General features: G+C 45.8%; 1 protein-coding gene across 2 annotated transcripts in view; it reads right to left on the bottom strand.

Moving 5' to 3' along the window:
* Window positions 1–3,829: 3,829 nt before the first annotated feature.
* The window catches only part of HIBADH (3-hydroxyisobutyrate dehydrogenase), a 98,574-nt gene continuing 85,037 nt past the window's right edge, over window positions 3,830–17,366 (bottom strand). Inside the window, exons 6-8 of one of the 2 annotated variants that reach the window (XM_028526197.2) lie at window positions 16,622–16,698; window positions 9,395–9,551; window positions 3,830–4,789 (exon numbers count right to left, since the gene is read on the bottom strand). In XM_028526197.2, the coding sequence (XP_028381998.1) occupies window positions 4,631–4,789; window positions 9,395–9,551; window positions 16,622–16,698 (393 nt within the window). In that variant the 3' untranslated portion in view covers window positions 3,830–4,630. The remainder of the gene's footprint in view (window positions 4,790–9,394; window positions 9,552–16,621; window positions 16,699–17,366) is intronic. The other variant, XM_036010461.1, reaches the window with a different exon arrangement.

Raw genomic sequence — 17,366 nt, 5'->3', positions numbered from 1 at the left:
GAATTTGTGGATAACGCTGCCCCGTCCTCTGCTCAGACCTGCCTTTCTCCCCCACTCCCCATCGGACGTGGACAGATCACACACATTTCTGATTGCTGAGCGTAAACTCTAAGATCAAAATCCACACAATGAGAAAAATGGCCAAGGAGCAGGCCCCATCCAACGAGGGGTTTGCCTAAATTTGGACTCAGCTGGGGTGGGCATAAGCTTCATTATCATGATGTCGGATCAACAGGACAGCAAAGAGTTTCTCGAACACCTAACTCTTCACCCCCTGAGTAAATCAAACCTGTGTTATTATGGGATTCACCATGTGCCTCTAGGTCTAAGTAGCATTTGGAACTGTCGTGTCCATAAAGGAGAATCTGTGCGTGCTTATCTGCACACAAGTTGATGTTTTAAAGCACATAAAAAAACGAGACAAAAACTTGCTACCAAAAATGCCCATGTCTCCCTGTAAGTTTCTTCAAATGGCATAAGCTAACCCTTTAACTAAGAAAACTTTGTACAAGACTCACATTCTGCCAGACTTCTTGGGCAGCTATATATAACACACGGCATCACTTACAACTCACAGTAAAATAAACTTCATCTGCCGAGGAAGAATCTTTAAGACACAAGTTTACGCAATCAGTAGTTCCCCTAACACAAATCCAGGGTCCTAACTTCCAATCACTCACTCATTCACACACTGACTGAGCTTTTGCTCAATGCCGTGGGCTGTCAAAGAGCTCGCAGCCTTGTGTGGAAGGCAGATGGACAAACTAGCAAATGTAATGTAATAGGCTAAGGGCTATGATACAAGAGACAACACAGAGCTATGGACACGGGAAACGACTCAGCCTTGGAGGAGATGTCGTGCCCAAGCAGGCCAGCCGGGAGAGGAGGAGGGCATTTCAGGTGAAGGAAGGGGCACGTGCAAAGGTACTGAGGTGGGAGAAGCAAGGCATGCTTGGGAAATGCCAAGGGCTGGTGAAGTAAAACCGTAGCCAGAGCACCCGGGGCCCGGACATGCTGAGGAGCTCTGATTGCATCCGAGGTTGAGATTTTTTGCAGAGAAATGACTGGGTTGGATTTCAGTCTTAGCAAGACCTCTCACAGTGGTGTGAAGGATGAATTGGGAAGAACCAGATCGGTGGCTAAGAAGCAGCCGTGAATCTATAGAGACAAGATTAATGGGTGCCCACGGCTGCAGGGTTGGGGAGAGAGAGACTGGGAGTGAGTGTAAACGGGCAAAAGAGATTTGTCGGGGTGAAGCGAGGTGGCGGAAATGCTCTAGAACCGCATTGCAGTGAGGACTGTACAACTCTGCAAGCTCACGAAAAGTCGCCGAATTGTACACTACGCATGAGCACAGTTTACTGTACGTAAACTATACCTCAGTAAAGCACTTAGAAAAGAGGAGAAGCAATTGCAGAGACGGAAGTATCCTGTGCAAGAACGGATGAGGACCTGGAGTCGAGATTTAGAATTCGCCGTGGAGAATGGGTGGAGGAGAGGAAGCTCAGGTTTGAGATGCCACGCTGGAGGTACCCGTGGAACCTACACCTGAGCAGGGCTTCTCAGACTCTGCCTCACGGACACTGGGGGCAGGTCATTCTTGGGGAAGCCAGCCTGTGCACTGCACGATGGTCAGCGGCACTGATGCCCTCTAACGGCTACATGCCAACAGCGTCCCCGACCCCCAGTACAGCAACCAAACATGTCTCCATTGTCAGAGGTCCCCCTCGGGACAAAACTGTCCCAGCTGAGAACCATTCATCATGATAGGGCGATCTTATCTCATGGTTTTTGTCCCTTATTTTTCAGAGATGTAATTCACACACCATAAAATTCACCCTTTTACAGTGTCCAGTTCAGTGGCCCTTAATACAAAGTTGTGCAACTGTTATCACATTGCAGACCGCTTCTTGTCACCCCAAAAAGAAACTCCATACCTATGAGCACTCACTCCCCACACCCTCTACTGCCCTGGGCCCTGGAAACCACTCATCTACTCTGTCTCCATGGACCTGCCCATTCCTGACATTTCATGTAGAAGCCGGACGCACGTGGCCTTGTGCGTCCGGCTTCTTTCACTTGGCACAGTGTTCTCAAGGTCCACCCATGCTGTAGCACAGGCCAGCATCTCGTTCCTCTGATGGCCAGTCTCCCACCGTACAGACCTCCCAGTCTGCTAACGTCGTCATTGGGCACGGGGCATCTGGACTGTTCCCACTGTTCGGCTATTATGAATCATGCTGCTGTGAACACTCGTGTACAAGCTTTGGCACCAACATGTATTTTCATTTTTCCTGAGTGGAAAGCTAGGAGTGGAATTGCTGGGTCGTGTGGTAACTCCATGCTTACCCCACTGAGGAACTGCCAAACCCTTTATCCAAGTGGCCAAACCGTTCTCTATTCCCTGGCAGCACTGCATTGAGGATTTAAACTTCTCCACATGCTCCACGACACTTGTGACTGCCCTTCACTCATCTTTTTTTTTTTGTTTCAAGTTTCCAAGCAAGCACTTAATATTAGGCTACATCGTTCCTGACAACTCGCAGATGAGAAAACTAAAGGTCAGAGGGTGACTTAAACGGGCCATGCTTAGAGGTCAGTAAAGTCCTTTCCGGCATTAATATTTATTATCCTATGTTGAAAACTGCATAATTAGCTTCACCGCTGCTACTGGCAGTTTGGCACATGATCTGTTTGTGCTGATGGTTAATTTTCAGAGGCTCATCCACATCTACACTCTTCCTCGCTCAGCTACTCAAAGAAATCAATCACTTAGCAGGCGTCCTACCTCATTCGCGCATCGTTATTTTTTCCCTCTGTATTTGATCGTTCCACTTCCATCAACATAACCCCATAGTATCTCTCATCTTAAGAACATAAATGGCCCTGGCTGGTGTAGCTCAGTGGATTGAGCTTGGGCTGCAAACCAGGCATCACAGGTTCAATTCCTAGTCAGGACACATGACTAGCTTGCAGGCCATGGCCCCCAGCAACCGCACATTGATGTTTCTCTCTCTCTCTCTTTCTCCCTCCCTTCCCTCTCTAAAAATAAATAAATAAAATATTTTAAAGAAACATAAATGAAACCTCCCTGGACCCCATGTTCCCTGCCAGTGTGTACTCCATTTCTCTGTTTCCTTTTACGGCAAAACTCCTGGAGACGTGTCCCTACGCATCACTTCCAGTTTCTCTCCTCCCCTGCTCTCATTCTCAGTCTCACTTCCAGCACTCCCTGTCCTGGTCAGGGTCGCCGATGATTTATGTGGCCAAATCCCCAAACGATTCATTTTCAGTCCTTCTATTGCTCACTTTATCAGTGGCTCTGATACCAGTCAATGCTCATTCTGTCCTTAAAACGCTGTCTTCCTGTGGCTTCTGAGACACCACTCCCATTTCCCCCCTACCCTTACTGGTCCCTCCTCCTCAGCACCCTTTGCTGGTTCTGCCTCGTCTTCTCAAACACCAGAAGTCAGAGTAACACACGGCTTGGAATTGGGCCCCCGTTCCCCGATGCAGATGGCCACTAGGCATCTCAAAAAAACTCCTGATTCGTTTCCCCCCCAAGTCTCCTCACTATCTCCCCCAGGGAGTAGTAAGTGGCAATTCCTTTCTTCCACTTTGCCCACCAGCCTTGGAGCCATCCTTGACCCCTGCCTTCCCCTCCTCGGCTAGCGGCTCTCCGACGTCCAGAGTCCGACCACTCCTTGCCTCCTCCGTCAAGCCGCCGCCCTTGTTTAACTGGAGTCGTCTGTAACGCCCGTTTTTCACAGCGTTCGGCTGTTCGCCGACTGGCTGGGAAGACACAAACACTCCAGAAAGGTTGTTAGCAGCATAGAAATTTATTTGAATTCAAAATAATATAGTTCTATTTAGAATCCTATAATAATTATCTAAAGCAATTATCATTTATAGTGGCTCTGAAACAGGTCTAAAGGTGTCCTTCTCTTGAAGTCAAAAATAGGTAAGAAGAATGTACAAGGGAGGAAAAATATAAAAAACAAGTTTTGCTGAGTACCGGGAATTGTTACAAGAGGGACACACTACGATACTGCGATGGAGTCCGAATTATAAAGCACACGGCAAGGAGTTCTCCGGCTCTAGCGGTGCCCTGGGAGCCAGCTCAGTGGCCTCGGTGGTGCAAGGACACCGCCACTCGGTCACAACAGGGCGCACGTCCTGACCCGGTAGCTATTCACCACACATCCCCATTCTCTAACTCCTTTCCTCACACCGATTTCTTTTCTTTTCCCCTTTAAGATCGGTTTCGTGCTGTTGAAGAGCTTTTGGTTTTATGTGTAAACTGGAGTGAACACCATCCTGATTGAAGTAGTCAACGATCGGGGTGAAGATGCACAAGGATCAAACTTTTGAAAAAGGTCAATCAGCCATTTAACAGAGACCCTTGGGGGCTAACAGAAAAAAAAATCAGATACCATATGTTTGCTACATAGATAAAAAGAGTAAGCAGTAGAAAATGGGTGGAAAACCCATTTCACTGTGACCTAGACGATCAAACACAGACAGGTGACCTTCGATTCAACTCATCGACGTGTGTGTGCAGAGAGCTGCCGGGAAGCTCTGGGCCAGAGCCGGGTCTCCTTTCCGCGGTGTCCGTGGCCCCGGGGCTGGCTCAGAAGGTCTCCTCCTCTCGCAGATACTGGAACACGGACGAGAAGTCTTTCTTCGAGTAGCCCTTTGCGCACATCATCCTGTAGATCTGGTGGGCTTGGCTGCCCAGCAGGATCGGGCTCTTCGTGCTGGTGGCCGAGTCCTGGGCCAATCCCAGGTCCTAAGTCAGACAAGGGCGGGAGAACACAGTGAGACTGGCAGGCAGGGCTCCCTGTGGAACTGTGGCTCCTAAGGCTTTGGTGTCAGAGGAGGAGAAAGGAAGTCTGGAAAGGAGAAGATACTTACAAGCTCTGTGGTAATCATATATGTACTTTCATACGTGCTTTCATATAGTTACTGCTCCAGACCGAAACTTTGATTTCCGAGTGTCCTCTCCACCCCTCCCCCCTCCACCAAACTTCGCACGAGGGTTACCCTGAAGGTGAGATCACACAGGCGAATGCCTTTCCAACCCTGCGAAAGCCTGCAAGCCCAAACCAACCCCATTTTGGAATCATTAGCTATCCATTCAATCTCTTATTCAACAAACATTCAGTAACCCCTATGTGTGGGGCACAGTGCTGAGTACTGGTGATACCAGGTCACTATGCTCATGGATCTGACGGCCCAATGGGATGGACAACAAGACAGATACTAAAATTCCGCCCAATGACACGTGCTGGGAAGAAAAATAAAGCAGAGCGAGGGGTCAGAATGTGGTGGATGGTAAGGGGGTGGTGGGGTGGAAGAGAGAGAGTTCCGATGCATGGAATGTGTGGGGAAGACCCTCCCCGAGCCGAAGACCCTGGACCTCAGGCCCGAACGTTAGGGAGGCAGAGTTCTCTGGAGAGCTGGGGAAAGAGCGTTTCAGGCAGACGGAATAGCAGGGTAAGGGTCCTGCAGCGGGACGCGGCGTGGACAGCCAAACAAATAACATGAAGGCCAACGAGGCTGAGTTAGAGCGAGCAAAAGGGCCGGGGAGGGGAGTGCGTGAGCCGGGATGGGCAGAGGAGGAACAGGGAAGCGTTCCTGTCTGGGTTTTAGGTGCAATGAAACGATCGTCTTCACAATGACCCTGTTACATCTCATAGACCTAATGCTTCCGTCTGAAAGTTTCAGAAAACTTACAGCTATTTGAAAATAGACAAAGTTGCCCTGGGTGGCATAGCTCAGTGGATTGAGCGCCGGTTGGGAACCAAAGTGTCCCAGGTTCGATTCCCAGCCAGGGCACATGCCTGGGTTGCAGACTATAACCCCCAGCAACCGCACATTGATGTTTCTCTCTCTCTCTCCCTCTCTCTCTCTCTCTCTCCCTCTCTCTCTCTCTCTCTCCTCCCCTCCCTAAAAATAAATAAATAAAATCTTAAAAAAAAGAAAGAAAATAGACAAAGTTAACATTGTAAATCTTTCATTGTTCAACTGTAGCTAGTGGATACCTATGACCATAAAAATAAAATCTTGTCCAACACTTGAATTATCTCGGGTACGTGAAGACAATGGAGGTACAGGTAATTGAAACAAGATTCCCCTTATTTCATTCATTTGTGATGATGATAAGAGCTGCAAACAAGTAGCAAAACCAGCTAGATTTTTCTCCTTATCATTGCCACGCTCACTTCCCTCACTCAGGGCAAAGTCAACAGTCAAAGAAAGGGGGAGACAAGAAGCAAGATGAGAACTATTTCTACTCTTTGAAAAACATCCTTGATAATGGGGCAATTATTGATACCATCTAGTCAAGAGAGAAAATGATTCAAAATAAAACAAGCAAAGGTTAAAGAATGGATTAAATCTCTAGCTTCGTAAATATGTATGATGCCACAGGCACAAATATTATTTTGTGTTTATTTGCATAATTTTCACATGTAAACACATAAATTTGGAAAATCTACTTAACCTTGCATTCCTCTATAGCTGCGACTAAAAAACGAGTTTAATTATCACCCATACACTGAACAAGTGTACACGGCTCCGTGGTGGCTCACGCCCCGGCGAGCAGACAGGCCCCTCCTGTCAAGATCCTTCAGCGCTGAGATGCTTTTAAAGGACTGAGACAAACAGACATGGAAAGATAGCCCTTAATTTTTAACCCAGTAACACAGCTAGAATATAAGAACTCAGAAAAACAACACATCAAGAAGACAGCCCCATTGGGGGAAAAAAAAACCTGGTAAGGGTTTTTCAAAGAAGCAAGTTAAGATATTCCCCAAATAAGAGTTCATAAAATCAAAAAAGGGAACGAAAATGCTTTGGGAGCTGCTACCTGAAAGGACAAACATTCTGAAGACGGAAAGGTGGCCTCTCATTCCTGCCCATCAGGGAAACGGGTGTGTTGGGGGAAGTATCAGGGGTCGTCATGGTTTCCCAAAAGCTGTCTCTGAGTGCCCATGAGAAACACACTTCTAGGCTGGGGACCCCAGGATAATGATCTGGATTCTGTGCTGACTATGTTCCGACTACATACATACAACGCATTAGAATTTTATGATGTTAAGACCTAGAAATAAATGTCCAAGCCCCTACTTCTATGGCCCGCTAGCATCACACCCCCTTGGCACAAGGACAGTGAATGGCAGGTAGGCACGACATCTCCGTAAAGCAAAGCCCCGATCTGCACAGGAAGGTGTAACTGCTTTCATCCCTGCGGCACTGAGAGGGGTTTCTTTCATCTCCATCGATGTGTCCATGTGGCTCTGACTGGCTGGGCTGAGTCCTTGCTGACAGCTCTCTGAGGTGGTGAAGGGGTTTTTTTAAAAGTTCCTTTCTAAGTCCTCTCATCCTAAGCAACATTCAGACGGGTTCCTCTTTTTAAGTTACATGACAACTGCATTTCACAGAGGAAATGAGAGTAAGACAGAAAGGAGTATCCATGTGTTTTACTATGGTACTGTCTATGATACTAGTAGAAAAAGCTACATTTTTTAAAGGTTTTTTAAATTTATTTTTAGACAGAGGGGAAGGGAAGAAGAAAGAGAGGGAGAGATGGTCACCTCTTGCACTCCCCACACTGGGAACCCAGCTTGCAACCCAGGCATGCGCCCTGACTGGGAATCGAACCAGCGACCCTCTGCTTCACAGTCCAGCACTCAATCCACTGAGCCACACCAGCCAGGGCAGAAAGCTACCTTTTGTTATGCTGAAGATCATAGCAGATTCCTCCTGGGCAGGGGCCCTGGAGAAATGCGGCTAAGGCAGCGGGGCAGAGGGCAGCCCCAGAGAACAGGGCCCACACAAAGCCAGCACTGGGGAAGGATGGGAGGCCACACAAATCCGTGCCCTTTGGTTAGAGGCCTCCTACCCCTCAATTCACTTTACTTGTTAGCTGTCTCCTCTGCTGGAGCCCTGAGCAGTATGTTAGGAACCAAACAGGCTAACAGGTCACCACCCACTTCATACAGACACAGAAAGGAAAGTGGGCACCAACGCGCCTCCTTCATTCGCCCTGGGCCTAACAAATCACCCTGCAGTGCTGATGAGAATGAGGCGCCCGAGGAGCCACTTTCTGTTTCCAGCCACAGCCACAGCAACACGGCACAATTATTAAAGAAGGACACGCAAACCTAAGCACAAGGGCCAGACTGGCCTACAAATATTATCTATGATGAAGCATGAGAAGAAACAAAACTGTAAAACAAGAGACACAGAAAGGAAGTGAGAGGCAGCACACGCTGCTTCACCCACTAGGCATCTACCGTGCCGGGTGCAGAGCCAGGAGTGGGGCGGAGGGTGAGGGAGGCTGGGCGGGCAGAGGCGCAGTGAGGGAGGACAGGGGGAGGGAGGGGGGGCGCGGAGCGAAGCCGGTGAGCCCGGCAGAGGCCACATCACGGAGGGCCCAGGAAGACCGCCTGCGGAGCGGGGCTGTAGTCCACAAGTAGCTGGAAACCATCAAAGCAACAAAAGAGGAAAGAACAGCATCATCAGGTTTTTACGTGTCAGGAAGCTCACATTTCCCTGAGACGGAAAATGAACAAGAGAAGACGAGGATGAAAGGCAGGAGGCCAGGCAGGAGCGGATGTGCTGCGGACAGCATGAGGCTAGGGCTAAGGTAGAGGAGGGAATGGAGGACTCAGGCGTAGTGATGAGCAGCGGGACGGACAGAACGCTGCAGGGAATAAAGGAGCGAGTTTGTATCCAGTGGGGAGGCACCGTTAACTCTCGTAATCGGGGAAAAAATGTCAGCGGGGGAGGTGGGTAGAAGCTCTATGCAGAAACCTGAAATTCTGTTCACCTATACAGTGTCTCCTGAAGCTGCGATCACAAGTGAGAAGGGGCCAAGCTTGCTTTTCAAATGACCATACACGTAAACACATGTTCCTCACCCAGAATGATGTCCCTAGAAACCCAGCACCGTGAGCGAGGGCCTCTTTCCCTCTGTGGTGTCTGTACCCCACGCCAATGTATTATCAACTGTCGGAAAATTCCTGCCGCTTCCCTTTGAAGGGCCTGGTAAATTAATGTGAACTCATGATGGAGAACAAAATTTTACCGGCTCAGAGTATAAACAAACCCAAGCACAAAAAAAAAAAAAAAAAAAAAAATCCCAGCCCATTCTTCTCATTTGAACAGTCAGGAACAAAAATGAATACAAGTAGGATTTTTGTCTAGGTTTTAACTCATTTCCAGCGAGTAAGTGATTCATTATTTCAGCACTTTGCCTCCTAGGATTTTGCCTTCCATGTCTATATGCTTTGTTAAAGGCGGGGTGGGGGGGGGGGTTGGGGAAGGAGGGAAGGAGAGTCAGACCGTGAAACACCCCAGCCCCTAGCAGCCTCTGCATTTGCCGTACCTTGGCCATGAGTGTTGTTCCGAAGCCACCCTGATAGTTGTTAGCCGAGGGGACGCCATCCATCACCCCGGGGACAGGATTGTAAGTGTCACTTGACCAACACCGTCCTGAGCTCATATTTAGGATTTTAGCCAGCAGTTTTGGGTCAAGCCCTAGCCTGTCAAAGGTCAAAGAAAAGAAGTGTTAAATGTCAAAATGTGCGAGTCATGCGTGACTTATCTATGAGTGCGGACGCTCTGTCTTCTCTCTCCATTTATTACGTGTCTTCGAAAATCAAAGCAGATGGATGAGAGTGAAAAATCCAATCTTAAATTATAAGGTATTAAAAGCTAGTGATGAAACCGTTCTGACAGTGTGCAACGAGAGAAAACCTTCTGCGCTGTCCTACTTGGAAGAAATAACACCCAATCACACAAACGTGTTGTTGGTGAGTCACATGTGGGTTTTCTGCAGAAAAACAAACGTCCTCTGTTGAACACTGTGCATTTACGGGTCACATAGAACCTTAAACTCATTCTTTTTCTAAACCTAAATTCTACCTTCTTTTTTCACAAACGATGTTTTTCAGAAAGGAATACCGGCAGATAGACTACGCCCCGTGTGAGTCGTGTGGGCGCACATTCCCTTCTGTTTATCCTTCCAGCTTTTCTGAGAATCAGTGCAAGAGAGGAGCCACGCGCAAGCAGGACAACGAGCTTAGGAGAAGTTATCATCATAGAAGAAGACATTTCTTGCGGCAAACTTTTCCTTGTTCATTAAAGCTTCATCAGGGAATCCTGCTTAGGAAGCGAGTCTGCACCCAGTGGCGACACACGCTATCTGCTCCAAGACGTGCACCACAGTTCTGGGTCAGCTGCTGCTAAGGTTACTGATCCTGATAAAACAAAGCTTGCCCAAGCGGAAACATCATTTGTTCTATCACTGAGCTGATGGCATAAAAGTGGCTGTTCGATGGGGACCCAGGGAGGAAAAAAAAAAAAAAGAATCAAAATGCTGTATGACTTTGATTCTCAGTCTCTTAATGCAGTTGGGGAGGCACAGTTTTGCTAAGTGTCACTAAATCGAGATTCAAATAAAATTTGCTTTTTCTTAAAACCAATCTCTTCCAGAATTAAAAAAAAAAAAGCTTGAAAAGAGATACGTATGGATGTAACATCAACTGTACATTTTGGCATGTTTAGGTTCTGGTTTATTCCAAATCTATGCGTGCTGGCTTCAAATCTGAGTATCACGAGCAGTGAACACTTTTCCAATGTTAGGACAGGGGCCTCGGGCTGACAGCCAGGGAATGTGTGGACTTACTGTGTAACGTAACTGTTCTGTAATACCATTTGGCGTGCCGTGTACATGAATTCACATGGTGGATCATGTTACGGTGAGGCTTTTTCCTAAGGAGCATAAGAGACATAAAAGACCCACTCTAGACTGGCTATCACACCATAGCCATTGGCTCTGTTCAACCGTAGACTGCTGGGGAAAATCCCAGCAGTTTCACTCATTCTTCCATAAAGATCCAAGTTTGTTGCATGTATAGTTGCTACTGATACTTTCTTTCCCCTGTTAAATAAATCAGGCTATCCATATGCTGTTGTAGCAGATGACTTAGGAAAAGAAAAAAGCCAGTGTGTTTAGGGAAGAACTGGGAGAAGTAAAATCACAAATTAACACTTAGATAATTTGCTATAGTTGCAAATATGTTCCCTAAGCACGAATGTTGAAGAATCTGTATGTCTAATGTGTTCCGTGAGCAGGGAATATTTTTAAAGATCTGAAAACGATGCCTTTCCCTTTCATTTGAAATACAATTTAGGGGCTCCCTAATTTAGATTCTTTTAAAATGGTTTATCATATTTCAAGCCACAGAGTTACTCCCCTCTTTATAACCCACCAGGTTATACTTAACAGTCCCTCACAACCGTCTTTATCACTAAAGACATTCACCCCCTGTCTGTAATACCAAAATGGTGAGCAAAGCTTATTATCCTTTGTAAACCCCTAAACTCCATTTTTCTCGAATGTTCAAGGAAAAATGCCGGCCCTAATTTCTGGAATCCTCTTTGGTAAACACATTACTATTCCGAAGCTTCCTGAGGGGCACAGGAAAAAATGAGGTGGCAGTTGCTATGTGCTCACTTTTCAGTCTGATGCCTCCCACCAAGCCGATTCCCCTTACAAGAAGGCTCCTCCTTCTCCGCTCTGCCTCCGCTCTCCACGCTGCAGCAAAGTGGATCATTAAAAGGAGCAAGTTGGAAGTGTTTTGCATTTCATCTTTCTGAGGATTCTTTCACTGGCACGTACATAACTGACAGTTAAAATTAGACGCGGTATTAAAATCAGTTACTGAAGTCCTCTGTCTTCCACCGTGCCCAAGGCTTGTAATGGTCTGAAAGCAGCTAGAATACACAGTAATTGTCATTCAGAGAGTCTATCCTAGAACGTCATGCTTCACTGGAGAAGACTGAGTTTCCATCTGAAATCAACAAATTAATCCAAGACAGGTATCCGAAAGGGCAAGTTTAATAGGAAGCAGCTACTGGGCTCTCAACCATGATAAAATGTTATTGCTGTTTCCCTGTAAATTGGCTGGGAACATATGATACTTTCTGCATAAGAGCCCCATGGCTGCTCCGGAGATATACAGCTCAAGCCATCACAAGGATGACAGTCTGTCAGTCCTCATAATAACTTGCCACTGGATGTGGTTCGAGAGTGCAAGCGCGCACGCATGTGGCTTTACGACTGCTGGAATGTTCTCCGATATAAACAGAACGAATTCATTGCTCTGACCGCATATATAATGCAACTCAAATAAACGTCACTGTGTCAAATCTACTCACCTTTAAAACACAAGAATTTTAAATGAACTACTGGGAGAAGTAAAAATGCAGAAACTGTAAAAAATTTAAAGACCATCCAAACGTTTACTTTCGCTGCAGCCAAGGCTTGTAAGGGCCAAGGAAGTTGGTTCGCTTTACATTCTCTGCAGGTATCCATCTATACTGTCTGGTTTTACGTCAGAACAACGTAAATAACGTCACTACACCGAGGGGCTCATGCATGGGAACAGCTCGAGACACCACACATCTAAGACCATGTCAATCTTAGTCAACCATCCAGTTATCCACCGAATGCTCACGCAGACCTGCCAAGGAGACCACAGTAAAGATGCTAAGACTAAATGGTAATGCAAAAAAAATACAATTAAAAAAATTTTTTTGCCCTGGCTGGCGTAGCTCAGTGGATTGAGCACGGGCTATGAACCAAAGCATCGCAGGTTCGATTCCCAGTCAGGGCACATGCCTGGGTTGCAGGCCATGACCCCCAGAAAGCGCACATTGATGTTTCTCTCTCTCTTTCTTCCTCCCTTCCCTCTCTAAAAATAAATAAATAAAATCTTAAAAAAAAAAGAATGGAATCTCTCAATTCCCTCACCAAAGCTTTAAAAAAAATTGTTTTAAGTTCCAACAGTGCGGGTGGAGGTGGGGAGGTGGGAGGAGAAGCTAAGGAGCTGTGCCCGCCTCCACGAGTGGGCCAGTGAAGGCACGCACCCAGATACCTTTCACCTGAGGCAGGAGCAGTGCCGGCCTCCCTCCCTCCCTCCCCCCCCCACCTCATCCACTTGACAAATCTTCACTGAGTGCCAACTATATGCTAAGTATGTTCTTAAGCTATGGCAATGAGCAGACAAAGCCATCCCCTTCGTGGGGCTTGCATTCCAGCTAGGAAGATGCAATAAACAAATAAAAACGTAACACCAGCTAGTGAGCAGTGTTATGAAGGAAAAGCTTCCAAGTACGATTCAGTTCGAATGCTAACCACCACCACCGTCACATCCATCACTACCACATACTGAGCACCTGGTATGTGCCAGGGTCTGTTTCAAAGGACTTACATGGGGCAACTCATATAATCTTAACAACAACCCTATGGATAGATGCTATTATTTCTGTCATGTCATAGATGAGAAAAGTTTAGGTCTACGGCAGAGCAGGGACGCAGACATGAATTGACACCCAAACTCACACCATCCTGAGTCTCACTGGGTCGCGTGGGGAGTGAATTTGATAGCCAATTAGCCCACCTGATGGCATTTTATCAGCTTACCAAGACATTGGGTCAAACTTTTATTACCAACCTTTTGCCATGTGTTAAATCTACTAGGGCATATACTGAAGGGCTCCAGCCGTCACCTGGAAAAGAAAACGACAGAGTCTTCTACGGGCGGCAGCCACGACACTACGGTTATGTTTGTGGGAAGGCGTTCACCCTGCACGGCCTTCCAGAAGTTCAACTGTTCACTGAGCTTCTGGTGGAAAAAGGTAAGACGGGCTGTTGCCGCAGGGGCCTGGGGCCTGGCTGGTGACACAAATAACTTCTTCTACTACCGCTATGGAAAACAATAAAACAGAAACAATCCCCAGTGGAGTGAAACTAAAAACAAAGTAACACAATGCACATTATCGACGCCGCTCCTCCGCGATGCACAGGAACGAAAACTCCCCGGCACAAGCAGGGCACTGTGAGCGCCAAGGAGCTGCGTGCTGAGTCCCCACGAGAGCCCAATTAGAAGGCAGAAAGGTCTCGTAAAAAGAATCCTGAAATATGTTGTATACCAATATTTTTTATGGTTTGCTTTTTTATGGCATTTTAAACTTTCCCTAACATCCATAAAGACCCACTGTAAAACATCATAGAGTCAGTACGAGTTTTACGCTGTAAGAGTTTATTCTTCTATTTAAAAAAAGAAAAAGGAAATATCAGTGTTCTGGAAAAACAGACTTAGGAGAACGAAACCAATCAGAAACGATCACTCCATAGGAACAGGTGACTCAATATGTTGACATTAATGCTCCAAAAAAATTCTCACTTCGGAGTGGACAGAATATAAAGGCGGCTGGAGCACTTTGATGCTGTCCCACTTTGTGCGAATTCACTACTTGGGAATTCACGTTTGCGGACGCCCATTTTCTCTTTCACCTTGCAGAGCTCTGTCGGTCAGTTGTGGCTGCTCTCCCTGCTCTGTCCGAGAGCAATCCTGTCGTTTTCAGCCGTGTCTGCAAACCATGGAGCAAAGACAACGGCAGGAAGCAATCGTCTTTAGAACTTTCCAGCCACTGAGAATCTTTGTGAGATACACTGATAAAGTCCTCGTGTTATGAAAATAATTAATACTGTCTGAAGCACCAGACACACAGAGGTCGTTGTAACAATTAAGTAAAACTAGTGAGTTCCTGCTTTGTGTTCAAACATAAATGCATCAGGAGCAGTAATACAGATAAGAGTTTTGGGGAAAATCGAGCATTTGAAAGTTTCACATTTCTAAATATTGTTTTTAGCACAGTGGATCAAGGCCAATGACAAGGTAAAACCTATTTATTGCTTCTGCTTTTAACATTTCTATCTGGAGTTTTATCACTTTTCCTGTTTTCTTTGATAAACCACTCCAGTACCTAATGTACACATTTCATTCAATTCACTTGATTCAACCGATTTCATCCTGTTCTTTATTAGCCGGTATCTGGAGTTGGACTTCCACAGGCATTTACCACACAAAAACTTCATTTTCAAAGGGCAAACGATCACCTCCTAAGGGTTCTGCTGGGAAATTCTCTGCGGAACACCCGAGGACACCTCACTGTGTCCCCAATCCCGACCCCGCACCCCGGCACGAGGACGCCCCGGGAAGCAGCAGGACGTGAACACTCAGCCACAGACGAAGAGGGAAGCTGCAATGCAATACAGCCTGGGTTCTTCCAGGCTCTTATGCTTCTGCGATGTTTTCATTTATGTCCAGAATAATAAAGATAAAATTCTAAAGACGCACAAGTATATTAATGCTCTAATCCTACTGTCAACACCAATTAATTTTGTATGCAATTCTGGTTTCAGAAATTTACATTTTCTTCCTCCATGAAATTAGTCTAGAGGATGGACATGTAAACAAGTCATTAGTAACCAGTTTTTCAATTATAATAAGTGACCCATAGCCTAAAATTGGCTACAACAGAGAACAATGAATAGCTTCCTATATACACTACCAGTTTTATTAAAGCTTTGTACAGATATGCTAAGCCTACCATCTTAGAAACACTCAATTTTAAAATGTAAATGGTACAGGATATTGATAAACCAATTAGCGCTGATGCAAAGCAAATTCCTCTTTTATCTCAATTACAACATGACAACTTAATAGGTCAAGATAGTTTAACATCTGAGACTAGGCCAATTCAATAAAACAATAGTATCTTGATATGGTAATTAAGAGGAAATGTGAATCCATTACTGTGTTTTAAAAATATCCCCGAGTACCTTGGTTCTTTTTACTGCTTCTATCAAAAGCTGTGATATGAAACACCACTGTGATTTGTGATCCATTTGGTGTGTAAAGTGTGAAACAAACATGTGAATAAAGCATCCTGCTCTGTAAGCATTTTTTAAAGTAAGAAATATATATTTATTATATTCATGAAATCCAAACATTACAAAATTAATTAGGTAATTAATCATATATAGCATTCCGGACCCCCCAGATTACAAACCACAATTCAGACATCAACCTTCTGCATGCCAAGGGATGAACATTGCCGCAGGGCAAACAGGGCCCCTGAATCGCTTTAGGCAAAGTGTGAACGCCCCTTTATTTTGTGGAAAGATACAGCTTCAATGTCAAGTGACAGAGCCACAGGTACACACAGGAGTTGCCGCTTCATAAATGCCATCCAGTTTAAGCAATAAGCAACCAAGAGCCCTTTTAGTGTAGGTTTTTGGGGACTGTGTTTAAGATAGACACATAAAGCAAGTAACGTGGTAACGTAACACTTGAATTCACTGTACGTTAAAGCCACATTTTATACAAATCTGTCCTACACTGTCAAAGCATGTTTAAATTGTATAGTCAAAGTGTTTCTTGCATCTCAACATCATAGAAGAAATGGAGCTTCCACACAAAAGAAATAATGAAACTTCAAATATACAGTGCAATACATTTGGTGGCCATGGTAAAGGGTATTCTAGCTCTCCAGGGTCCCGTGGGTCATCCAATAAGCGACGTCTATTAAAGTTCAATAATGAAGTACTTTCAAATGTCCCTGGACCCACTCATTTATCTCTCATAAACATTTTTTCCAACATCGAAAACATCAAATGGAAAAGTTCATTTGATTAGCACGGGAGAAAGAAAAAGAGAAAAAAAATTGCGAGTATGGGAAAACGTGCTGTTCAACCAACCTGATTCCAAGATTCATGGTTTCGGCAGTTCCAATCATAGTGATAGCTAACAGCATGTTGTTGCAGATCTTTGCAGCCTGCAAATAAATTGAGTGCATATTAAATATTTTTATTTTCGAGTTATAACTCACAGGAAGTTTTTCTTCACCCAGTTCCATGTGCTTTTTTCTAAAAGTAAGTGCATTCAGCAGCTGATTCTCTGCAATGGGGAAGGGAACAGCGCGCAGCATGCATCCCTTGGAGCCTTACACACCGTCCCAAGGCGGGGGCCGGGGAATCTCCTCCCCTGGGTGAGAGCCCACAGAGCTCTTCCTGTGGGCTCAGCCTGACGGGGAATGCTGGTCTACGCAGCGTGACCTCTCTTTAAGGGGTGGGGCTTATATTCTAATTGGTGAAACAGGAATAACACACTGAAGGAGAAGGCCATGAACAAACAAAAACAATTAAGTGCGAACTTGTAATGGTAGAGGCTAAGGGACAGACACAGTAGCAGTTCAAAGAAACAAGGTCACTGAGGGAAGGAGCGGGGGGGGGGGGGGGGGGGGGGCACCTGAAACCCTTTCTCAAGAGCAGGCAGGATTTAACTGGGCAAGAGAGAGAAAGGAGGAGAGTGGGGGGTAAGAGCATGGGATGTTCCTGAGCACAAGAAGAAAAAGGACTCATGTGCACATGATTTAAGGAATGGCAAGAAATTTGACAGTGAGGACTGGGGCAAGAGCTGTGCAAGCTAGGGAAGGTGGACAGT

Source organism: Phyllostomus discolor, chromosome 10 (assembly GCF_004126475.2).
Source record: "Phyllostomus discolor isolate MPI-MPIP mPhyDis1 chromosome 10, mPhyDis1.pri.v3, whole genome shotgun sequence".
Lineage (NCBI taxonomy): Eukaryota > Metazoa > Chordata > Mammalia > Chiroptera > Phyllostomidae > Phyllostomus > Phyllostomus discolor.
This window is presented reverse-complemented; position numbering and strand designations above follow the sequence as displayed.